At 48.7% G+C, this 26,610-nt stretch overlaps 1 protein-coding gene across 5 annotated transcripts in view; it reads right to left on the bottom strand.

The window, feature by feature from the left end:
• LOC137436992 (6-phosphofructo-2-kinase/fructose-2,6-bisphosphatase 4) overlaps nucleotides 1–26,610 on the bottom strand; it is a 182,287-nt gene that overhangs the window by 58,667 nt on the left and 97,010 nt on the right. For all 5 annotated transcript variants that reach the window (XR_013625026.1, XR_013625025.1, XM_068131271.2 and 2 more), the window contains exon 12: nucleotides 23,478–23,540. Coding sequence is in view for 3 of the 5 variants with exons in the window: in XM_068131271.2 (XP_067987372.1) it covers nucleotides 23,478–23,540 (63 nt within the window). In the remaining 2 variants the exon portion in view is untranslated. The remainder of the gene's footprint in view (nucleotides 1–23,477; nucleotides 23,541–26,610) is intronic.

The raw sequence follows: 26,610 nt of genomic DNA, 5'->3' as shown, positions 1-26,610 counted from the left end.
CCTTTCCCATACCTCCTTCCATCTTCTTCCCCAAACAACAACAACAACAACTACAGCTACAACAACAACTACAACCACGGCGCGCGGGGGGAGTGTGCGTCCTCCCACCAGCTCGGTTAGCCGCCATGACCATGCGCTCCACGGGGTTACCACGAAGGGGCTGGCTGTCAGCTCCTCGTCAAGGGCGGAGCCTGGTAAACCCCCCGCACGCACCCAATGAGAAGCAACGTGCCGATTCCACGAGGCGGAGCTAACGAGCCGAGGGCGTGTCACTCCCCGCCGGATATACGAAGCGACTCACCGGATGTGAGGTCAGATGCGCCCCCAGCTTGAAGAAGAGCAAGTCACTACCTCGAGCGCTGTGAGACCTCCCGCATCTCTGGACCGGACCGAGTCGATTCTGTCCCTGAGCCCAGGTGCACCTGGAGCCATCGATCCTGCCTTTCCTAGCCATCAATCCCCGTGTGAGTCAGCCTTTTGTCCCGTTTATCTGTCGTCTGTTGGGGTTAATATAAGATTGTGTCTAAGTGCTTGTCTTTCTATGCTGTACCTCTCGTCCCTGTAATCTGACCTTCCGAACGAATATAATCTCCTCCGGAGGTCTTGAGAACCGTATCCATGGTGTCGTGTCATTTTAATCCCAGCCGTGTGTCTTTTCCTTCATTGACCTAGCGTAGCGCGATTAGTCAACGTTCGGGTATAATCGGGTAACTTGTGCAGACGTGGTCATACCAAACCGCTCGGTAAATAACATCTAAGCCACGTCTGTAACAATTGGTGTCTGGGAGTGGAATTCGGGGCCCGAACAAAATTTTTAAAACATCTAGGAAAAATTTTGGTCAAAATTACGAGCTGCCGAAATTTGTTTTTTTTTAAGCAAAACCCGAATTTTGAAATCGCGCCATGGCTGTTCAAGGCGACGGGATGCCGGTGGGAGAGATAGACGGGGTAGAATCGACCCAGGACCTCGGGGAAATGTATGTGGAGGAAAGGGTGGAGGAGAGTAAAGAAGGTGTGGTTGAGGGGGTATCAGGTGCACAAAATGGCGCTCTCGCGCACGTGGTTAAAGCGGCACCAAATTTTGCCGCGCCCGTGACCGTACCACTACCAGCGGGCTTTGATGTGGGGGACTTCATGGCGCAATTCACCGAGATGCTGAGAATAGAGGGGGAGAGATTGAGTAATAAAATGGAAGCAATAACGAACGGAATGAGGGCCGATAGGGAGGAAAGGGAGCAGAGGGACAGAGACCGCAGGTTGGGCGAGCAGGTCCCACGGGTGCACGAGGAGGTAAAGCGGGTCGAAAAGCGCTGGTTGAGCGAAGCGGAGGAAAGCACGGGTACAATGACGGGGGTAGAAATCGCGACACGGGGTTTGAAAAAGCCGGCGACCGATGAGGTAGAGGGAATTTTATTAAAGCCAACGGTCGTCGAGGTGAACAAAGAAATTATGGGTATAGTTGAAATTGGAGAGACCGGGGACTTAAAGTTAAAAGAGCAACAATCGGAGGAAGGAATGGAAATTGCTCAAAGTCTAAATGCACATCCTGATGCTGTACTCGCTAACCCGAATGGAAGTTTGCAGGTTCGCGTGGAGAAAAGGATCCCCCAGGTGAGTCGTGCTGTATATTGTGCGGGTAGATTTTGCAGGAGGATGTTTAGCGACAAAAGAATTTTCGCGCGCTTGGGATCGAGGAAGCACCCGGGCGTTGGTGAAGGGTCCCGTGTGAGTGGAAATGGCACGCGTGGGAGAAAAAAGTGTGCGTCGGCGAGTGGGTGTGTTATAAAGTGTGGGAGTGAAACCGAGTGCGAGCGAGAATGCACGTCGGTGTGTACGGGGTGTGACACAGGGAGTGAGAGCAATACGGAGTGCACGCCCATGGTGAGCGTTACGGAGGACGTAACGGAGGAGAGGTGTGGACCGAAGTGTGCGCAAGAGGTGTGGTGTGTAACAGAGAGAGCGTTGGTGGAATGTACGGACGGCGTTGGAACGCCAGGTTTTGTGAGGGTGAAAGGGGTAGCGTATGCTTGTAAGTATGCAAGTAAAGCACCGACGGTGACCGGTTTAGTGGTTAGAGTGACGGATAGCCGATGCGAGCACTCGGTGCGAGCGGTGCTTGGTTGGGTGCGAGGCCCGGCGCGGATCGATGCTGCGTCGCTTCTCTTCGAAGCGTCGTTGCCGATTCGGGCTTGGCCCCGCCCCGCACGGTCGAGTCCGGGCTTTGCCGGGCGAGGCGACCGGTCCGGTTCAAGGGCGAGTGGGAGGAGGCGGAACGGTGCCCCCTCGTGGGGACGGGGTTCCGACCGGGGGAGATTGAGCCATCGGGCCCGGGACCGCAAGGTGCCGCGCCGAGATGGTGCGTGGAGCCTCGGTCCAACCAAACCACCTCCCTTGAACCGAAAGCCGGACGGATTCAACCTGCAGGCAACCAAACCACCCGAATTCATTGCTCGGCTTTACGAAGCCGAGTTTAATGATGTCATGACGCACCGAGGCTCGGATATAGCGGACTGTGATGATGGTGATCGTGATAGTGATAGTGTTTTGATCAGAAATTTAGAAAAGTGAATAGAATTGGCAGTAAATGGAAAATTTTTGAATTGGTTGGAATTTGGACGAACAAAATTGATAGTGGAGAGACCCCCGATGTGGTGGGATGGCAAATCCACCATCCCTCACAGACGTGGGGGCAAATGCGCAATAGTTTATGGGGTGGCTATGACAACCGAGCCAGGGAGGGCTTGGATAATGATAGGGATCTAGAAGAGATTGACATTAGGTAACGTTAAGTTTAGTTAGTGACTGATACCTGTAGTGGGGACGCAGGTAGATTAGTGTGGATTATAATGACGTGGGAGCGCAATAGTTTAAAGGGACGACTGGGAAGCGCAAGTTTCAGAGGGGAGTAGTTAGCTGAGATGATGCCGTGTGTGTGAGGATTGAACAGGTGAGAATGGAACAGGTGTGATTGCACAGGTGTGCAACTGAACAGGTGTGTGGAGCAGTGTATGAGGGAGTAGTGGTGATTGCGTGTGGTGTTGACCAAATGGTCCAGGAAGAAAGGAGGGTGCAGGTGGCACCAGGTGTGAGGGCACAGGTGTGCAACAACAGGTGTATGTGGCTGTGTGGAATAAATGGTAGTGTGGAATATCTGGAGTATTGGAATGGATGGTCGTGGAGTGAGAATGGTGGAAATTGTGGAGTGGAGTGGATGGTGCGAAGGTGTGAATGGGGGAAGAGTGGACCCCCATCACGGATACCCGGGGCGGGTAGTGTAAGTGTTAGGTACAGGGTACAGGTAAATTGTGGTTGGATATTGGCATCTGTGGTGCGGGTGACAGAATGGTATTTGGATGGGTGCATTAGTGTTGTGGAAATGGCTGGGCGTGTAGCCTGTTAGTACGTGTAGTTGGTTTGGGCACTCCACCACTGTGAGGATGTCGGCCAGGTGAGGCCGCAGGTGGGCTCTGGGAGCCGTTAGTGTCAGTGGGGCCCGAGGATCCGGAGGACGGACCCGGGTAGCCCAGTGCCAGAGAGGGCACCGAGTGGGGAGAGCGCCAGAGGGCCTTCCCCAGGTAGTTAGGTTAGGGCAGGGAGCAGGTAAGCTCGGAGGCAACTGCAGTGGTGGGGGTGTGCAGGTGGGTAGACCTGCTGGGAGAGTTACACGTCGCGGCCCAGAAATTGTGCGAGGGCACCGGGAGATGAATCGGGGGAGTGAGACCCCAAATTGAAAAGCACCACAGTTTGGCCAATGGGAATTGGTTTTTAGAACCCATAGTGTAAGAGGGCCAATGGTTTGGCAGGAGAAAGACCCCGGGTAGTGTAAAGTGTGTTAAAGTCATTTAGAGGATAGTTAGGATGAAGGATCTCCTCGCACCATCTGCATCCACTCACCTGAGGTGACAGGTACTCCACACCATGCCATGGTTTAATTATTTTTATGATGCAAATGTTTGGATTGTGAGACGCATCACGACGTGGATGAGACATTGGGGTGATTCCATCTCTCCCTCCCTAGGAGGGACTGCTGATGAATTGGTAATGGCAAATTATGATGTTGAGTTGGAGATGGCAAATTATGATGTTGAGTTGAAAATGGCAAATTTGATTGGTTAGGAGGGAGAGAAGACGAATTTGGTATATGGGAGGAACGGGGAGGACAGTAGGGATGTTTGTTGATTTGTAAAGTAGATGTTTATGGGTAGTGTTGTGTTTTGTGGATACAGTAAGGGGTAAGGGAGGGGCCATGTAGGTTACCTGGTGGGGGGGGGGGGAGCGTACGGTAGGAACGTACCTGTCTCACCTGGTTCCCATGTGCCCCCAGTGTGCATTACCTTGCATTGCGTGCACTTTTGCGCCCTTACCACCTTACTCACTTGTCTGCTTCTTTTGTCTCCCACCTCCGAGGATCTGGCTTTGGGGTAGAGAGAGAGGAGAGAGAGGTGCTGGCTTCGCAGTTGTGGGCCTGCACTTTCGCTGTTTGCTGCTTGGATCGATACACCATATGGACCGCAATGTTTGTGGCCACCCACAATGGACCGCAGCTCTTTTGCGGCCAAGCACCACCCGTGGAAGGACCTATGGGTCAACGTGGCACCGATGCCATACAAGGTGAACCACTAACAGTTGGCCCCCTGACGGCCACAATAAAGAAATGGACGCGGTTGGCGCCTTTCTTTATTTTTCTAAGGAAGTAAGAACACCAAGTGCACCACACGAAGGCAAGACCAGCGGCAGAACATCGGCCGGCTGCGACACCACACAATGATTTATAGACACTTTATTGGTGCACCGGATGGTGCTCACTGTGTGATGGGGTGGTGCTTGATGCTTGGAAGGGGTGCTCTGCACATTATTAAAGGCCGTAGGCCACAGAGCACTCGTGGGTTGGTGTATCGATGCTAGCATGCGTGCTCTCTCTATGCATAACATCTGCATGTGTTCCTCCAAAAACAGGTCCTGGATCGTAGTGTAAATATCAGCGTAGTCTTGTGTAAATAATGCTCCCTACCGGCTGTATGTTTAGTTTGAGGATTCTTTCCGGATTCGGTTATCCTGTGGGTGTGTTTCTGTGAGGAGAAGGGTGCAACGTCGCAGGGGGACATATTTACTCATTTGTGAATATCTGTAAAACTGTCGCACTCAGGGTAGAGTTAATAGTAGAGGGAACTACATTGCGTGCCACACTAAAGTAGGTAAAAATTTATCGGGTCGGGACGCCCCGAGGGTAGAGAAGGGTGCAATGTTGCGAATATGGAATTTGGCCTCCATATCCGCTTGTAAATATTCCCCTATTTCCCCAATACTCCCCAACTATCCCCAATCCCCCATTCCCTAGTCCCATTGCCAGTAAATAACACTCTGTAGAACCGACCTTCCCCTTTTTCCCCCATTAAATGTCGTGCCCAGGTCCACCGCATCACACGTAGACAACTTTCGGACATCTTGCTAGTTATTCTTAGTCTATGTCAGTTAAGGACTCGTTTCCATTAATTATGACTCTTCGTTGCACCAGAATGTGATTATATGGCACCAGTAGTGAGTTTAGGACCTTTCCCATACCTCCTTCCATCTTCTTCCCCAAACAACAACAACAACAACTACAGCTACAACAACTACAACCACGGCGCGCGGGGGGAGTGTGCGTCCTCCCACCAGCTCGGTTAGCCGCCATGACCATGCGCTCCATGGGGTTACCACGAAGGGGCTGGCTGTCAGCTCCTCGTCAAGGGCGGAGCCTGGTAAACCCCCCGCACGCACCCAATGAGAAGCAACGTGCCGATTCCACGAGGCGGAGCTAACGAGCCGAGGGCGTGTCACTCCCCGCCGGATATACGAAGCGACTCACCGGATGTGAGGTCAGATGCGCCCCCAGCTTGAAGAAGAGCAAGTCACTACCTCGAGCGCTGTGAGACCTCCCGCATCTCTGGACCGGACCGAGTCGATTCTGTCCCTGAGCCCAGGTGCACCTGGAGCCATCGATCCTGCCTTTCCTAGCCATCAATCCCCGTGTGAGTCAGCCTTTTGTCCCGTTTATCTGTCGTCTGTTGGGGTTAATATAAGATTGTGTCTAAGTGCTTGTCTTTCTATGCTGTACCTCTCGTCCCTGTAATCTGACCTTCCGAACGAATATAATCTCCTCCGGAGGTCTTGAGAACCGTATCCATGGTGTCGTGTCATTTTAATCCCAGCCGTGTGTCTTTTCCTTCATTGACCTAGCGTAGCGCGATTAGTCAACGTTCGGGTATAATCGGGTAACTTGTGCAGACGTGGTCATACCAAACCGCTCGGTAAATAACATCTAAGCCACGTCTGTAACAATTGGTGTCTGGGAGTGGAATTCGGGGCCCGAACAAAATTTTTAAAACATCTAGGAAAAATTTTGGTCAAAATTACGAGCTGCCGAAATTTGTTTTTTTTTAAAGCAAAACCCGAATTTTGAAATCGCGCCATGGCTGTTCAAGGCGACGGGATGCCGGTGGGAGAGATAGACGGGGTAGAATCGACCCAGGACCTCGGGGAAATGTATGTGGAGGAAAGGGTGGAGGAGAGTAAAGAAGGTGTGGTTGAGGGGGTATCAGGTGCACAAAATGGCGCTCTCGCGCACGTGGTTAAAGCGGCACCAAATTTTGCCGCGCCCGTGACCGTACCACTACCAGCGGGCTTTGATGTGGGGGACTTCATGGCGCAATTCACCGAGATGCTGAGAATAGAGGGGGAGAGATTGAGTAATAAAATGGAAGCAATAACGAACGGAATGAGGGCCGATAGGGAGGAAAGGGAGCAGAGGGACAGAGACCGCAGGTTGGGCGAGCAGGTCCCACGGGTGCACGAGGAGGTAAAGCGGGTCGAAAAGCGCTGGTTGAGCGAAGCGGAGGAAAGCACGGGTACAATGACGGGGGTAGAAATCGCGACACGGGGTTTGAAAAAGCCGGCGACCGATGAGGTAGAGGGAATTTTATTAAAGCCAACGGTCGTCGAGGTGAACAAAGAAATTATGGGTATAGTTGAAATTGGAGAGACCGGGGACTTAAAGTTAAAAGAGCAACAATCGGAGGAAGGAATGGAAATTGCTCAAAGTCTAAATGCACATCCTGATGCTGTACTCGCTAACCCGAATGGAAGTTTGCAGGTTCGCGTGGAGAAAAGGATCCCCCAGGTGAGTCGTGCTGTATATTGTGCGGGTAGATTTTGCAGGAGGATGTTTAGCGACAAAAGAATTTTCGCGCGCTTGGGATCGAGGAAGCACCCGGGCGTTGGTGAAGGGTCCCGTGTGAGTGGAAATGGCACGCGTGGGAGAAAAAAGTGTGCGTCGGCGAGTGGGTGTGTTAAAAAGTGTGGGAGTGAAACCGAGTGCGAGCGAGAATGCACGTCGGTGTGTACGGGGTGTGACACAGGGAGTGAGAGCAATACGGAGTGCACGCCCATGGTGAGTGTTACGGAGGACGTAACGGAGGAGAGGTGTGGACCGAAGTGTGCGCAAGAGGTGTGGTGTGTAACAGAGAGAGCGTTGGTGGAATGTACGGACGGCGTTGGAACGCCAGGTTTTGTGAGGGTGAAAGGGGTAGCGTATGCTTGTAAGTATGCAAGTAAAGCACCGACGGTGACCGGTTTAGTGGTTAGAGTGACGGATAGCCGATGCGAGCACTCGGTGCGAGCGGTGCTTGGTTGGGTGCGAGGCCCGGCGCGGATCGATGCTGCGTCGCTTCTCTTCGAAGCGTCGTTGCCGATTCGGGCTTGGCCCCGCCCCGCACGGTCGAGTCCGGGCTTTGCCGGGCGAGGCGACCGGTCCGGTTCAAGGGCGAGTGGGAGGAGGCGGAACGGTGCCCCCTCGTGGGGACGGGGTTCCGACCGGGGGAGATTGAGCCATCGGGCCCGGGACCGCAAGGTGCCGCGCCGAGATGGTGCGTGGAGCCTCGGTCCAACCAAACCACCTCCCTTGAACCGAAAGCCGGACGGATTCAACCTGCAGGCAACCAAACCACCCGAATTCATTGCTCGGCTTTACGAAGCCGAGTTTAATGATGTCATGACGCACCGAGGCTCGGATATAGCGGACTGTGATGATGGTGATCGTGATAGTGATAGTGTTTTGATCAGAAATTTAGAAAAGTGAATAGAATTGGCAGTAAATGGAAAATTTTTGAATTGGTTGGAATTTGGACGAACAAAATTGATAGTGGAGAGACCCCCGATGTGGTGGGATGGCAAATCCACCATCCCTCACAGACGTGGGGGCAAATGCGCAATAGTTTATGGGGTGGCTATGACAACCGAGCCAGGGAGGGCTTGGATAATGATAGGGATCTAGAAGAGATTGACATTAGGTAACGTTAAGTTTAGTTAGTGACTGATACCTGTAGTGGGGACGCAGGTAGATTAGTGTGGATTATAATGACGTGGGAGCGCAATAGTTTAAAGGGACGACTGGGAAGCGCAAGTTTCAGAGGGGAGTAGTTAGCTGAGATGATGCCGTGTGTGTGAGGATTGAACAGGTGAGAATGGAACAGGTGTGATTGCACAGGTGTGCAACTGAACAGGTGTGTGGAGCAGTGTATGAGGGAGTAGTGGTGATTGCGTGTGGTGTTGACCAAATGGTCCAGGAAGAAAGGAGGGTGCAGGTGGCACCAGGTGTGAGGGCACAGGTGTGCAACAACAGGTGTATGTGGCTGTGTGGAATAAATGGTAGTGTGGAATATCTGGAGTATTGGAATGGATGGTCGTGGAGTGAGAATGGTGGAAATTGTGGAGTGGAGTGGATGGTGCGAAGGTGTGAATGGGGGAAGAGTGGACCCCCATCACGGATACCCGGGGCGGGTAGTGTAAGTGTTAGGTACAGGGTACAGGTAAATTGTGGTTGGATATTGGCATCTGTGGTGCGGGTGACAGAATGGTATTTGGATGGGTGCATTAGTGTTGTGGAAATGGCTGGGCGTGTAGCCTGTTAGTACGTGTAGTTGGTTTGGGCACTCCACCACTGTGAGGATGTCGGCCAGGTGAGGCCGCAGGTGGGCTCTGGGAGCCGTTAGTGTCAGTGGGGCCCGAGGATCCGGAGGACGGACCCGGGTAGCCCAGTGCCAGAGAGGGCACCGAGTGGGGAGAGCGCCAGAGGGCCTTCCCCAGGTAGTTAGGTTAGGGCAGGGAGCAGGTAAGCTCGGAGGCAACTGCAGTGGTGGGGGTGTGCAGGTGGGTAGACCTGCTGGGAGAGTTACACGTCGCGGCCCAGAAATTGTGCGAGGGCACCGGGAGATGAATCGGGGGAGTGAGACCCCAAATTGAAAAGCACCACAGTTTGGCCAATGGGAATTGGTTTTTAGAACCCATAGTGTAAGAGGGCCAATGGTTTGGCAGGAGAAAGACCCCGGGTAGTGTAAAGTGTGTTAAAGTCATTTAGAGGATAGTTAGGATGAAGGATCTCCTCGCACCATCTGCATCCACTCACCTGAGGTGACAGGTACTCCACACCATGCCATGGTTTAATTATTTTTATGATGCAAATGTTTGGATTGTGAGACGCATCACGACGTGGATGAGACATTGGGGTGATTCCATCTCTCCCTCCCTAGGAGGGACTGCTGATGAATTGGTAATGGCAAATTATGATGTTGAGTTGGAGATGGCAAATTATGATGTTGAGTTGAAAATGGCAAATTTGATTGGTTAGGAGGGAGAGAAGACGAATTTGGTATATGGGAGGAACGGGGAGGACAGTAGGGATGTTTGTTGATTTGTAAAGTAGATGTTTATGGGTAGTGTTGTGTTTTGTGGATACAGTAAGGGGTAAGGGAGGGGCCATGTAGGTTACCTGGTGGGGGGGGGGGAGCGTACGGTAGGAACGTACCTGTCTCACCTGGTTCCCATGTGCCCCCAGTGTGCATTACCTTGCATTGCGTGCACTTTTGCGCCCTTACCACCTTACTCACTTGTCTGCTTCTTTTGTCTCCCACCTCCGAGGATCTGGCTTTGGGGTAGAGAGAGAGGAGAGAGAGGTGCTGGCTTCGCAGTTGTGGGCCTGCACTTTCGCTGTTTGCTGCTTGGATCGATACACCATATGGACCGCAATGTTTGTGGCCACCCACAATGGACCGCAGCTCTTTTGCGGCCAAGCACCACCCGTGGAAGGACCTATGGGTCAACGTGGCACCGATGCCATACAAGGTGAACCACTAACAGTTGGCCCCCTGACGGCCACAATAAAGAAATGGACGCGGTTGGCGCCTTTCTTTATTTTTCTAAGGAAGTAAGAACACCAAGTGCACCACACGAAGGCAAGACCAGCGGCAGAACATCGGCCGGCTGCGACACCACACAATGATTTATAGACACTTTATTGGTGCACCGGATGGTGCTCACTGTGTGATGGGGTGGTGCTTGATGCTTGGAAGGGGTGCTCTGCACATTATTAAAGGCCGTAGGCCACAGAGCACTCGTGGGTTGGTGTATCGATGCTAGCATGCGTGCTCTCTCTATGCATAACATCTGCATGTGTTCCTCCAAAAACAGGTCCTGGATCGTAGTGTAAATATCAGCGTAGTCTTGTGTAAATAATGCTCCCTACCGGCTGTATGTTTAGTTTGAGGATTCTTTCCGGATTCGGTTATCCTGTGGGTGTGTTTCTGTGAGGAGAAGGGTGCAACGTCGCAGGGGGACATATTTACTCATTTGTGAATATCTGTAAAACTGTCGCACTCAGGGTAGAGTTAATAGTAGAGGGAACTACATTGCGTGCCACACTAAAGTAGGTAAAAATTTATCGGGTCGGGACGCCCCGAGGGTAGAGAAGGGTGCAATGTTGCGAATATGGAATTTGGCCTCCATATCCGCTTGTAAATATTCCCCTATTTCCCCAATACTCCCCAACTATCCCCAATCCCCCATTCCCTAGTCCCATTGCCGGTAAATAACACTCTGTAGAACCGACCTTCCCCTTTTTCCCCCATTAAATGTCGTGCCCAGGTCCACCGCATCACACGTAGACAACTTTCGGACATCTTGCTAGTTATTCTTAGTCTATGTCAGTTAAGGACTCGTTTCCATTAATTATGACTCTTCGTTGCACCAGAATGTGATTATATGGCACCAGTAGTGAGTTTAGGACCTTTCCCATACCTCCTTCCATCTTCTTCCCCAAACAACAACAACAACAACAACTACAGCTACAACAACAACTACAACCACGGCGCGCGGGGGGAGTGTGCGTCCTCCCACCAGCTCGGTTAGCCGCTATGACCATGCGCTCCACGGGGTTACCACGAAGGGGCTGGCTGTCAGCTCCTCGTCAAGGGCGGAGCCTGGTAAACCCCCCGCACGCACCCAATGAGAAGCAACGTGCCGATTCCACGAGGCGGAGCTAACGAGCCGAGGGCGTGTCACTCCCCGCCGGATATACGAAGCGACTCACCGGATGTGAGGTCAGATGCGCCCCCAGCTTGAAGAAGAGCAAGTCACTACCTCGAGCGCTGTGAGACCTCCCGCATCTCTGGACCGGACCGAGTCGATTCTGTCCCTGAGCCCAGGTGCACCTGGAGCCATCGATCCTGCCTTTCCTAGGCATCAATCCCCGTGTGAGTCAGCCTTTTGTCCCGTTTATCTGTCGTCTGTTGGGGTTAATATAAGATTGTGTCTAAGTGCTTGTCTTTCTATGCTGTACCTCTCGTCCCTGTAATCTGACCTTCCGAACGAATATAATCTCCTCCGGAGGTCTTGAGAACCGTATCCATGGTGTCGTGTCATTTTAATCCCAGCCGTGTGTCTTTTCCTTCATTGACCTAGCGTAGCGCGATTAGTCAACGTTCGGGTATAATCGGGTAACTTGTGCAGACGTGGTCATACCAAACCGCTCGGTAAATAACATCTAAGCCACGTCTGTAACAATATATATATATATATATATATATATATATATATATATATATATATATACATATATATATATAATCCATATCCGCTTGTAAATATTCCCCTATTTCCTCAATACTTCCCAACTATCCCCAATCCCCCATTCCCTAGTCCCATTTTCTGTAAACAACACTCTGTAGACCCGACCTCCCCCTATTTCCCCCATTAAATGTCGTGCCCAGGTTCACCGCATCTCATGTAAGACAACTATAGGACATCTTGGTAGTTATTCTTAGTCTATGTCAGTTAAGGACTCGTTTCCATTAATTCTGACCCTTTGTTGCACCAGAATGTGATTGTATGGCACCGTTAGGAAGTTTAGGACCTCCCAATACCTCCCCGCAGCTCTTCCTCACGGTTTAGCAACAACAACAACAACAACAACAACGGCAGCGGCGGGCGCGGGAAGTGCGCGTCCTCACTCCGGCTTGGTTGGTAGGGGGTGTTGGGAGGGCATCAGGCCTTCCCAACGAGCCGCCATCGAACATGTGCTCGACGGGGTTACCAAATAGGGGCTCCCTGTCAGCTCCTCATCAAGGGCGGAGCCCGGTAACCCCCGCACCCAATGGAAGCGGCGGACCGGCCGAGGGCGTGTCACTCCCCGCTGAGCATGCGCAGGGAGAGGGAGGTGACGTCAGATGCGCGCTGAGCTTGGAGCAAGCAAGACGTACCCTCCGAGCGCTGTGAGGCCTCCCCGCATCTTCTGGACTGGACCGTGCTTTATCCTGTCCCCGAGCCAAGGTGCACCTTGTGCCATCGAACTACCTGTCCCTCCCTGCCATCAATCCCTGTGTAAGTCAGCCTTGTTCCGTTTGTCTGTGGTCTGTCCGGGAATAGATAAGATTGTATTTAAGTGCCCATCTCTTCTGTGTCTTTTACCTCACTCTGCCGTGTAATCTACCCCCTTTTCTCCACCACTGTAATTATACCCTCCTCCGGAGGTCTTGAGAACTGTACCCTTTGCGTCGTTTCCTCTTTCCCAGTCGTCGTGTCCTTTCCATCATTGATTTGGCATAGCGCGATTTGGTCAACGTCTGGGTGGAATCGGGGTCTAGTCGGGGAATAACTGTTCGGTCGCGGCAATACCACCGCTCGGTAAATAACATCTAAACCGCGTCCGTAACAATATATATATATATACATATATATATATATATATATATATATATATATATATATATAGATAGATAGATATATAGTGTTGCGGTTTTGAGAACCCCTCACTTTGTAAATACTTGTAAATAATATTCCATCATTTAAAAGGGTTAAAGGTTGCACCCATAGTTAGGCCACAGCAACACGTAGGACACCATAGGACTTTCAGTTATTTCCTTAGTATATGTTTCAGATAAGGCTGTGTTCCCAATAGTTGAATCTGCATTGCATTAATCAAATAAGATAGGTCCCAATCCATTCTGGCAATTTTGCCAACCTCTCTCTCCCAATTCTGTTACGCGCCTCTGCCAGCCGCAGCCGCCTCAGCGTTCGCTCAGGAAACGCCATTACACACGCGGTCAAGCTTGGAGAAGAAGGGGGCGGAGCACCAAGAACGAGGCGTGGCCCTGTCAACGAGCCGACAAGGGCGGAGCCGGTGAGCCCTCGCTAACCAACCAGGGCTGAGGTGAGCTCACTGGCGGGCGTGGCTCTATGAAGCGCGGATTGATCTATGAGCGCACTATATAAGCGCACGCGCCAAGCCCTATCACGGACTGTGCCGGGGGATGCTGATCATAAAGGACTGCGCGGAGGTCGGGCGAGCGAGCACATTGTTTCGGAACGGACTGCGCCGGGGGGGATGCTGATCGTAAAGGACTGCGCGGAGTTCGGGCGAGCGAGCACATTGTTTCGGAACGGACTGCGCGAGGGAACTCCATTGTTAACGGACTGATCCAGGAGCGCTCCATTTGATACGAACTGCCTGTTTGATACGATTGAACTGCCATTGATTGATCGGGAGAGAGAGAGAGCGTTTGGCACGCTATACGTACGCAGCATTCCAGCCCCTTGCATATGTAAGGTCCGGTTGCGCGCCAACGACACGCGAAGCTGCCTGCCGTTTTTCGCCCGCGGACCCGTAGCCTGGACGGGGTCGACCTGCCTGGACCCATCTGCCTGGACCTTCCTCCCCTACAAGATACCATCCCGTGTGTGTGTATGTTTGTCCGGGGTTGTAAGTAAGACTGTATAGATAAGATTGCCCTGTGTCCTTTTGTTTCTTCTTCTTCTTGTACATGCTTTCGTTTCCTCTTATATTTCTTTTACCTCTTTCCTTTCTTTTACACTTTGGTGATTTATTTGTTAAAAGAACCATGTCACTGATTGTCTGTCACAGCAAGAAGTCAACAACAGGATTATATCACAGGTGGCGTGGCAAAATGTACGGACAGGTACATTTGACGATTGACTTCACAATTGGGTATATAAGGGTTGTTGCGTTCTGTATTAGTGGAAAACAACAGCTGCACGTCTCCAAAAGTTATTGCTGCTTCCTCTGGAGATGGTCCGTCAACTCCACAATGCTGTTTGTCATGGAGTGGTGGCTTTACGAAATTACGGCATGAAACAGCGTGCTATTTTTCGGCAGTATGGCATCACTCAAGGTCAGGTGTCAAAGATCCTGAAACGAAATGCTCAGAGGGGTGTCCCTACTCCAATACCGAGGCCAGGAAGTCCCCGCAGAACCACAAGGAGGGATGATCGCCAGCTGCACCGGTTAGTCCGCAATGGCCATACCAAGACAGCTAATTGGCTTAGGGCTGAGTGGCAGCAACTGACAAATGTGCCTGTATCCAGAAGGCTAGTCAACCAACGACTGGTTCAAGCAGGCTATCGTGCCAGGCGTCCCCTGAGAAAGCTACGCCTGACCAGACAACACCGCCAGCGCCGATTGCAGTGGGCCACAGAGCACCGTCAATGGCAGCCAGGACACTGGAATCACGTGATCTTCAGTGACGAGTCTAGATTTCTGGTCTATCGTCAAGATGGCCGCGTCCGAGTGCGCAGACAAGTGCATGAAGCCTACAACAAAGATTGTATAGTGCCAAGAGTCCAAGCTGGAGGTGGTGGGGTGACCGTTTGGGCTGCTTTTCATGCAGGGGGCAAAACTGACCTGGTTGTTCTGAATGGAAACCTGAACCAGTTCAAGTACAGGGTCATTCTGGAAGAAACATTGCTTCCATTTGCTCGTGCAGCCTTTCGAGGAAACTTTGTCTTCCAAGATGACAATGCACGGCCTCATCATGCTCGCATGATCCAACACTTTCTTGCTGACCGTGGTGTAGAGCATATGGAGTGGCCTGCCATGTCCCCGGATATGAATCCGATAGAGAACTTGTGGGAAGAATTAACGCGTCAAATCGACAACTTGGACCAGCAGCCGCACTCTGTGCGTGAATTGCAGCAGGCTATTGGCACTGCATGGCAAGTGATTCCTGTCCAAACCTTGGAAAATCTCATGAACAGCATGCCTCAACGTGTATGTGCTCTCCTGAATGCTCATGGGGGTTACACGAAGTACTGAACTGTAATTTTACTGTCCGTAATCCCAGTCGTAATTTAACTTTTGTTTTTGTTAAAAAAAATTTTGGCTAATGTGCAAAATAAAGAGATACTTCTGGAAAACATACAGAAGTTTAACGCAGTACTGTATGCGAATTGAGTTTGATATTGGTTTACATCACTTTCAAGGATCAATTTATTTTTTTTGAAATGTCAAATGTGTTTTTTGTTTCTTTTAAAGGTCACATTAACAAAATCTAGAATAATTTCAACATAATTCCAATGAACTTTTGGTTCTAAGACATCTTGAAAAGTAAGTTCACCCCCACAAAAAAAATATTCCATATTAAATGCCAAGTCTGTATATTGAACTTCCATAGCTTTTTGGACTTCAAAGTTCACAAAAGCTACAATCATTTTAAAATAATGGTGCAGATGATATGACGTGTAGGTATCGTGCTCCGGATATCGGGTAAGAACCATCACCATGTAATAACTTCTGTTTAGCTGAATGTCGGATAAGTGTACATCTGTCCCCATCACGAGGGGGCGGGCATGTTAACTAGCTTAGGGCATAAGGATAAATTATCCCTTGTACGTTTTCCCCTTGGTGATTTATCCTTTGTCCCTTATGGCACCGCAATAATCGTTCCCAATCGTTCCCAATCGCTAATTACCTCAGGACAGGCTCACCTGTGATTCGCACTCCGGACTTCGATTTATAAACCTTGCAGACAGGTCAGCAGAAGCACGACAAAATAAGTTGTTGATAAAGAACCTTTCGAGTCGCTAAATATCAGTAATTTATTATATTTTCCGGTTCACGATGAATGATCGATGTGTATATATATATATATATATATGTTGCTCGGCTTGGCTCCACCCCTCACGAAAGCGCGCGCTGTGTCACGCTTATTACGTTCGCGAGACGAGGCTGAGGGCGCGCGGTGCGGCTTGAGGAGAACTCTAGAATAAACAAGAGATATCCATTTTATTTTTATTTTTTTTCGTTTAATTAACGATATCTACCAAACCACGTGCCCTATCGCAAATTCCAAAAGGACGTTTTAGTAGACTGACATGCTGAACAGATCTGTGAAGTTTCCCCTCGATTGGATCAAAAATGACGGAGGAGCTAGGTTTTAAAGGTTCATGCTTAAAAACGTCAACTCTGAAACCATGTGATGCATGATGTCATGCTCGCTGACTTTTTTTGTTCGTCATGGGTATGCAATTCTGCCTGCAAAGTTTGGCCTCAATCTGTTCAGCCGTTGCAGAGAAAAAGGGGTTTTCGTGTTTTCACGAAAAACAAAATGGCGGCCGAACCACGTGACCTGTGACGTCATAATTACCATTAAAATATTCTACAGACCGAGTCCCCCCTACGGTGAAAATTTGATCTCAATCGGTCCTATTATTGCAGAGAAAATCTTTTTTAAAGGAAATTAAAACTTAAAATGGCACTGAGTTAAGGATCATCAGAATTATCAGAATTCCCAAAAGTCAAAGTGCCATAACTTTGTCAAAAATGATCGAAACGTCGTGAAGTTCAAACTCGATCTGTAACTTATAATGAGGAAACCATGTGCCAAGTTTGAAATCATTAGCATTAAGCGTTTAGAAAAAAAGTCCGGAAAACTGTTCTTTGCGTGACGGACTGACGGACGGACAGACTGACGGACTGACAGACGGAGGGACGGCGTGCAAACCTATAGTCACCTCCAGTGTACACCGGTAGGGGACTAATAAAACCAACTGGAAGCCAGGCATCGGGCACTGGGGCTGACAATCCCACCTGGCAGGCACACATCGCCCGGACATGGCTCCAGTGATTGGGCGGGGGTTGAGCAACGGGAAGGCCGGGGTAAGAAAGGACTCACTGATTTGCCAGGGCGAAGCAAGAAGGCACTCATTGATTGGTGAAAGAAGGGCAAGCAAGAAGCGGCATGCTGACTGGTGGAGAGCTGGGCAGGCAGTGGTGGCCTGTGGGCTGATTGGTGGAAAAGCGCTGACGACGTCACAACCCGACGTTAAAAGAACTGTCGGATCGCCATTTTCTCTCTTGCTTACTCTTGCCCTTCCTTTCTTGCCCTGCTCTTGCCCTCCTCTGGTTCCCTTGTTATTCTCCCTCACGCTCTTGTTCCCGTTTTCATTCTGGACCTCGGGACGATTGTGCTTGGACTGGCCGTGTTCAGAGACGCCACCGGGAGACGTGCAGAGTTTTGCAGGCGGAAACGACGTGCGGCTTGCCGAGGCCTTGACGATGCCTAGTACGAGCGCTGCAGCGCCAACGGGTGCAACGAGGCCTAGTTCCCGCCAACGTGCGCGCTTTGTGCTCAACGCCGGCCAGACCCATTCGCAGACCCTGACGAGACCTCACCGGTGATCAGAGCTAAGCACGCGCACACACACACACACGCACATAATTTATTTTCCAGTTCTTTCATCCCTTTTGTCTGTGTTTGGTTCTGTGAGTGTGAGCGCTCCATTTAGGACTTTAGTTTTACGGTCGCGTTTTCTTGTTATCGGCATCCGTTTTAATAAATCCTTTCGTTATTTTTGTACATTTCTAAATCCGTGTTTGTTTGAGTTTATTTTCCTCAGGTTTGAGGACTGTAGCGGGACTACAGGTAAGCTCTTCAGCTTCCTCTTCTTCTCTTCTTCCTCACGCGCATATGTAGTAAAATCCGCATTTGATCATCGCCTTCAGAGTTAAAGAATTGCTCTGGCTATCCGTGATCCCTGCGGTGTTCACCTGGGGAATCACACGACAGTATATATTATATAGTATATACAGTATATATATATATACATATACATATATATTGTTGCGGATCTAACCCTAACAGATATATCTATATACATACATACATACACATACACACACCCAACCCTTGTGGGGTACATAGATCACAGTAGATCTTCGCTCAGTTCTGCAAGTAAAACTATCTCACGGATGTCGGGAATCCTACAAATTTCTTTGTTTAGTGTTATAAATAGCATTAGCGACTGTTTAAAATGCTAATCATGTGTGTTTGTGGTTTATAATATTTTTACGTCTGGTAGAGGCCGTTGGGCCGTTGCTCCCACAGAAATGCCATGATAAGTTATTTATAAATGTTGACTCAACATTTGTTCAAGGAGGAAAAACAGCTTGGGGAGGTGGGATATTAATGGTATTAATATTGTTTTGTAATAACATATATTATGCTATTATCGTTAGTTTTGCTATTCGAAGCGGCCTTTGAAAAACGCCACCATAAAGCTAACTTAACATGGATACACACCTCAACATGCAACCCCATTGACGGCAATGGCGGGGAAAACTCGCTCGGGGGAGAAAATCCCCTTGGGGGGTTGGGGGGGGGGGGGAAATGAATGCGCTACAACCACCTTCATTGTGTAACCCTTAGCCATCTTGTCACATTCGGTTGAGATTGGTTAAGTAACGATGTAGTGTATCGTGGTCAAAAATTCATCAGACAGACACCAAATGGCATATTTTAGTATGACAGAGAGCAATCGACCAAAATGACCCTTGCAAAACTCCATTATTTACCCATTTCTACCCTGACATGCACATTTACTGCCATTCTGTCTCCTGTTCTTTCACCAATTGTCTTTTCAAACATAACCTGCACCCTATACTACTCAAGTACTCATTCTCACCTGATCTATGAACCTCATTCTTTCCAAAAAAAACAAAAACCTTTCTGAAAATCTCAGTAAAACGAATCTGTTTCACTACCATTGTCTACACTGAGAGATAACTCCTCAAAACCCTTACGTTAACCAATACATTAGTGAGATATGATCAAACTTTCAAAATTATTTGCTGATTATCCCTGATAACAAAGTCATTAAAAATGCTTTCTCGTTTAAGTCCCTTTCTGTGGTTTTGAATAATTATCCTATCAACAGAGATATATCCCTGGTGTTGGGCTAGCGGCTAGGGTGCCGGCTTAGGATCCTAGGATCCTGGGTTCGAATCCCGGTCAATCGCTGAATTAACGCCAGGGGGGTTGACTCAGCCTGTCATCCTTCAGAGGTCGGCTAATTGAGTACCAGCTCACTGGTAATTCCCTGCTTGTCGTTAAAGGCGGCAAAAAGGGTTGGCGTCAGGAAGGGCATCCGGCCGTAAAACATTGCTTCAAAAAGGGGACCGAAAAACAACAACAACCACAGTTCCCGAAAAAGGCCAACCCCCGCTTGCGGGGAAAAATGGCCTCTAAAGGTGTTTTTTTTTTTTTTTTTCAACAGAGATAGGATACTAACCCCCGCTCTAGCGGGGAAAATGGCCTTAAAACGATCATTCATTCATTCAACAAAGTTAAATATACAGGCCTACAAATTCCTGCTCCCTCCTCCAGCCCCTTCCTTAAATATTGGTACTGCATGCCATCTGTTTTCTTATAATCATTACCTCTACCACAGGAACAGGAAGGAGGTTATGTTTTCACCCATGTTTGTTTGACTGTTAGCAAGATATCTCAAAAAGTTATGGACAGATTCGGCCAAAATTTAGTAGACAGGTTGGGTGTGTGACAAAGACGAATTGATAAGATTTTGGTGAAGATCTGTATCCAGATAGAATAATTTTCTATTCTTCACCATTGAGAGATAGGGGCAAAAACGATAAATAGCACAACATCTCAAAAAACATATTGGACGAAGCTTGGTGGATGAGTTGGATAGGTGACAAGAAAAAAGCAGATTATATTTTGATGAAGGCCCGGATGCAGATCTGGCCTGTCAGGGGTATACAAAACGTAAACTGTTCAGCCTGTTGTATGTGTGCGCTCTATCCAGTGCCATCCAAAGCCAGTATTTCTCCTGTATTGAATGATCTTTTCAATATATCTGGAAACACTAATACCTGGCTTTCCAAATTTATTTAGCACTTCCCAACTGAAGGCAATCTCTGTTCCTTTCACAAAGCTCAGAACAAGTGTGTGTCCACCCTCAGGAGAGCCAGGAAACAAGAGCTCTCCACTCTCAAGACTGAACTCTTAAACCTGTATCCCACCTCCAAATCCTGGTGGCGTCTGGTCAAATCCGTTTCTGGCGTTTGTTCCCCCTCCATCCCCTCCCTTACCTCAAATGGCGACACAGCTGACAACGCGCGTGACAAAGCCGAATGCCTCAACTCTGTGTTTGCCTCAAATTCTTGTGGCCCAAACCCATCTCTCTCTGTACCCACCTTACCCAGTCGAACCCAGCTGCTCCTGGACTCTGTGTCCTTCTCTCCTGACAAGGTGGAGAAGTTTCTGTCAAACTTCGACTGATTCTGCAACTGGACCAGATGGCATCAGCCCACGGGTCCTAAAATCCTGCTCTGCCGCTCTTTCACACCCTCTCTCAATTCTCTTCAACCTCTCTTTTGCTCAAGGTCATCTTCCATCTGCTTGGAAATCAGCCAACATTACCGCTTTACACAAAAAGGTGCAAAAGCAGATCCTTGCAACTACAGAGCAATCAGCCTGCTCCCAATAATCAGCAAGGTCATGGAATCGATTATCACTTCTGACATAAAGTCCTTCCTCTTCTCCAATGGCTTGATCTCGGATCATCAATTTGGATTCAGACCAGGTCATTTGACTCTGGACATGCTGCTTCTGCTGTCTCAACAATGGATGGAGGTCCTCAATGCTAAACAGGAAATCAAAGCTGTCTCCCTTGACAAATCTCATGCCTTCGATACGGTCTGGCGCCCCGCCCTGCTCACCAAACTCTCCTCGTATGGTATCCATGGAAACCTCCACGCATGGCTTGCAGACTTCCTTTCCGGTCACACTCAACGTGTGGCCCTGAATGGAATTCTCTCGTCTCCCCTTCCTGTTCAGGCTGGAGTTCCCCAAGGCAATGTTCTGGGCCCTGTGCGTTTTCTGGTCTTCATTCATGATCTCGCCGACTCTCTGGAAAATCCTCTATATCTCTTTGCTGATGACTCCACTAACTGCCGCTCCATATCCCAACCCTCAGATCGGCAGGCAGCAGCCTCTTCACTCTCTGCAGACTTGGACAATAACACAAACTGGTCAAACAAGTGGAACATGTCTTTCAATCCTGACAAATCTCACACTCTCACTTTGTCTCTCCGAAAAGACCGTCTGGACAACCCTCCCATCCACTTTCTGAACAATCCTCTTGAAGAAGTTCTGTCACTCAAGCTTTTGGGTCTCACTATTTGCCATGATCTTTCCAGGGAAAACCACATTTCCAAGCTGGCCTGCAAAGCCAGTCGCCGACTGGGCATCCTCTGCCATGCGAAGTCCTTTCTGGGCACTTCTGAGCTCCTCACCACCTACAAAGCTTTCATCGGCAGCTTGATGAGTCATGCTCTCCCCTCTGGGCTGGTGCTCCTGCCTCACACCTAGCTCGGCTTCACGCTGTTGAAACCAAAGCATTCAGAATCATTGGAATCTCCCGTGATGAAGCTGATTCTGAGGGCCTTTAACTCTCTCACTGCAGGCAGGTTGGTGGTCTTTCTGTCTTCTACCAACTCCTCTCCGGCCAAATATTCCTGCAGGACACACAAGATCTGCCAGCAACCCTCTTATGGTTAAACTGCCAAAATCAAGACTCTGCTCACCTTCACTCCTCTTTTCTCCCACCTCTGGAACAAACTCCCACACTCTCTTCAATGCCTCTCCTCCCTCCAGGTCTTTAAAACAGCTGTTCACCACCATTTCTTATCTTCCCCCATCTAAAACCTTGATCTTTTCTACCCACGTTAAAACACCCCAAATCCCCCTCTTTAAATCCCCAACTTCTTTCCTGAAATTCCTGAAAGTGTTCATTTGCTTTAGCCCATGTACCCCTCCCGCCTCCCCCAGCCCTCCCCCTTCCACAGATCTACCGACGTCCCTGTTCTCTTCTGTTGTTGTGCTTCCCTCTCTCCCCTCTTGTCTCCTGCTCCCTTCATTGCATGTTTTATGTGTCTGTGCATCTTTTTATGTTCAATGTGTTAGCTCTTCCACGAGCCTCGATTCTGTATTGGGGGGTGTGGGGAAATTTCAGGTTGGTGGTTCAAAGTTAGCATGCACTTTTTGCTCGAGATAATCACAAAATAACAGATTGCTGAAAGTTTTTGGAATAATAGTAGCAACATTTGGCAAATCATGTGTGAAGTAAATTACAGCTGCTCAAAGCATTCTGGGTATTTCCAAGAAATTGGTGAGCAGCATATCACGTGATTTGGCCTAGTGTCATGCAATGGGGTTTCCTTTTGACGAAAATGTCAAACCAGCTAAAATGTACGAGATTATCTGTACAGTTTGGTAATATGCGTCCCTCAAGCAGAAGTGTGTTTGAGTGGCACGAGAGGTTTAAAAAGGACATCAGTAATAGATTATGAACATTCTCACATGCAACCAGATGTTGTGGCTTCCACGAAATTACCTGTGTTGAACAGTTTTTTTTGGACAATTGCAACATCAAAATTTGCGTGTGATATTCCAGCAGAACTGCAAATCAGTATTGAAGGTGTGAAGACCATCATTCAGTCACACGTCAGCCTTTATCCATATGAAAAATCTATTGGCTGGATGTGTATTGTTATCCTAATGACAGGGCTATCATGTTTTATAGCCCAAGTGTAACAGCCAGAGCAAAGTCAATGGCGTGCCATCGCAAATCGACATGCTTCCCACCTAAAGCAAAGTTGAAAAAGTTCCACCAGGAATGACTCGATATCAAATTGAGTTAAAATGGTTTTTTCCCCCAAATTACCCTTTTGACCCTCACCCCCTAGGACATGATCCAGAAGTCAAATCCAAAAAAAGTTACATATTTCATGCGTTCCCCCATTTTGATTGCATATAGAAAGTTTCATTAAAAATGTTTTAAAATGTGCCCGTAATTGCATCTTTCAGTGTATGAACTTTCGACCCTGCCCCAGGGGGCGCCGCCAAAAATGATTTTGCTCTCGCAAATTCTTGCCATCGAGTGATCAAAACAACCAATTTTGGTGAATTTCTGCACAACCGTTTAGGAGGAGATAGTGTGACGGATAGACACACGGAGCCAATTACAACATCCCATTTTTTCAAAAAGCGTGGGGATAATGAGGCCTGACTCACCGTATGCAACTGGTGTGAGCTTCATGACGGTGTGCAGAGGACATTTGAGGTAAGGAAGAACGTCTGCAAACAGGATAACAGAGAAATAATTTAATTCTGCACAAAACTACAAAACCATAGAATAATATAAAACTTAGAGCGAAGTTGATATGCCACCACAATTTCCATAATTCCCACCGAAAGCAAAGTTGAAAGATGGCAAAAAGTTCCACCAGGAGTGACCCAATGTCAAATGAGTTAAACTTGTAAGCCCTGTAACCCCAAGAACCCAATCCCTGGGGCATGAACTAGGAGTAAAATCCAAAAAATCGTTACATATTTCATGCGTCCCCCAATGTTGATTACACATATCCAAAGTTTCATGAAAAATGTTTTAAAATGTGCCTGCAATTGCATTTTGTCGCAGCTGAACTTTTTACCCCGCCCGAGGCTGGGGCCAAAGATGATACTGCTTTTGCACATTCTTGCCACATGGATTCTCACACTACATAACTACCAAGTTTGGTGAATTTCTGCACACGTGTATAGGACACGTGTACACATATTTGTGTACACGGACAATTTATGCACACGTGTACACGTATCTGCCTGAGGAATGGAGAGACGGATTGAACCAATTACAGGGGGGGGGATAATAACACCAACGGATAATACCTGTCCAATAGTAGAATGGCATCTGGTTCCTCGTTAAAGCACACGTGGCTCTGTACTCCAAAAATGTACCTCAAAATATAATACCACCATCCAGGATTCTCTTGTCTTTTCATTTTATTGTTTCTACTTGTTGGATATATTTTCAATTATTTGTGGAACAACAACAGGCATTTTAAGGCCCTTGCCCGCATTTCTTCTTCCACCACCTTTAGCCAAGTCTTTCTCGGTCTTCCCCGTCCGCTACTTCCTTCTACATTCATTTCCATCACTCTTCTCAACCAGTCACTTTCATCCTTCCTCAACACATGACCAAACCATCTCAACCTGTTCCTCTTCATAGCATCAATCACAGGCAATATTCCCATCATCTTTCGCAATTCATCATTTGTCTTCCTCTCTCTCAACGATACTCCGCACATCCATCGAACCATTCGCATTTCCACCCTTTCCAGCCTTCGTTGCTGCTCTACGTTCATTACCCATGTCTCGCTCCCATAAATCATAACACTTCTCACACATGCAGCATACACCTTTCCCTTCAGCTTCAACGACACTCCCCTCATCAGCACGCCACTCAGTTCCCAAAACTTCTTCCATGCACATCTAACTCTAGCAACCGTTGCAGAGTCTGATTCACCTACTCCATTCAGCATGTCTCCGAGGTAGCAAAATGTTTTCACACCTTCCAGCTTCACACCGTCTCCAAGATCCAACTCAACATTGCCTCCATCTGCAGCTCCCTCTGTGCACACCTCACACTTGAATGTAGCTGCCACTCTGGTTAATGACCCTCTCAGACCACTACATTTTTGATGAACCCACTCAGCGCACATTGTACATTGAAAGCAGTTCACTCCAACACCCTTCCTGCACAGAGCACATGGCCACTTCCCAGTTCTTTCCACCTCACCACATCCTTTACCACTTGCCATTACCTTCGTTTTTCCGATATTCACCTTCAGGCCTTTTGTCTCCATACATTCCTTCCACTTGTTCATCTTCTCCTTCAGTCCATCCATACTTTCTGCAATCAACACCAGATCATCTGCATACAACAACTCCCACGGTAAACCCTCCTTTACATTCCGAGCCAGCACGTCCATCACAGCTACAAATAGTAGTGGACTTAGTATCGACCCCTGATGCACTCCCGCCTTCACCTCAAACTCACCAATGTTCCCGTCCTTCGTCCTTACAGCTGTGCGCGCTCTTTTGTACATTGCCATCACTACTCTGATCAACCATTCCTCCACTCCTAACTTCTTCAATGCCCATGTCACTACTTCACGTGGAACCCCATCGAATGCTTTCTCCAGATCAACAAACCCAAGAAACAACTTCTTCCTCTTCTTCATGTACTTCTCCTGCAACTGCCTTGCAATAAAAAGCACGTCTGTCATTCCTCTTCCTGGCATACATTCAAACTGCATTTCGTTGATCTCCACCTTCTTCATTATCCTCTTCTCCAACACCCTTTCCAATACCCTCATTCCATGCTCCAATACCTTTATCGCTCGATACGAGCCACAGTCCAGAGAGTCACATTTCCCCTTGTATAGAGGGACGAGGGTACTCAGTTCACAATCCACTGGAATGCGTCCTTCTTTCACCATCAGATGACAGATCTCTGTCATTCTCTTCACACCCCAACTTCCCGCTGCCTTCAACATATCTCCCACAACTCTCGTCGGTCCTCCCGCTTTTCTACTCTTCATTACTTTTATCGCTTCCTCAACTTCCTTCTCAGTTATCTTCTCTGCCAGTCCTAAAACTAGGTTACTCTCTATGTTGCCATCCCATTCATTCTCTGCATTCAACAGCATTTCCATATATCTCTTCCATCTTCCTTTAATTCCATCTGGGTCCACAACGATTTGTCCCACGTCATCCTTCAAGCAACTCACCCCTATCACATCACACCTCACTTTCGCTATCTGCTTTGCAATCCTGAATACCGCTCTCTGATCCTCTTCCGAATCCAAGCGTTCTCCAAACATTTTCCTACATGCCTCCTGTGCCTTTGCTGCCTCTTTCTTTGCAGCCTTCTTGGCTGCCTTATAACTTACATGCTCTGCCTTTTCTGCCACCGTACCCTTCGCCTTCTGCCACTCCTTGAACTTCTTCCTCTTCTCGTCAATCCTCTTAACAACTTCATCATCCCACCACCTTGTTTCCGAGTGCCTCGGTGGTCCTTTTGTCCATCCACATACCTCACAAACGGCTCCCAACAGACTATCTTTCATTGACATCCAACCAATTTCAAGCTCAATCACATCATCCTCTACCCGACTCAGCCTCTCTTTTAATGCCTCCCTTACTGTCACCTCTTTCAACCTCCACACCTTCATTCTCGGTTGGTACTTCACCCGCCGCGCTCTCCTCGCACCTTTCACCCTTATGTCGCAGACAACCAAGTGGTCTGTGAAACAGCCTCCTCCCCCGGGATCACCTTTGTGTCCCGGAGGTGCCCCCTACCTTG

This window comes from Myxine glutinosa, chromosome 11 (genome assembly GCF_964187855.1).
Source record: "Myxine glutinosa chromosome 11, kmMyxGlut1.1, whole genome shotgun sequence".
NCBI lineage: Eukaryota > Metazoa > Chordata > Myxini > Myxiniformes > Myxinidae > Myxine > Myxine glutinosa.
Note: the sequence above shows the minus strand (reverse complement) of the source record. Positions and strands in the feature narration are given on the sequence as shown.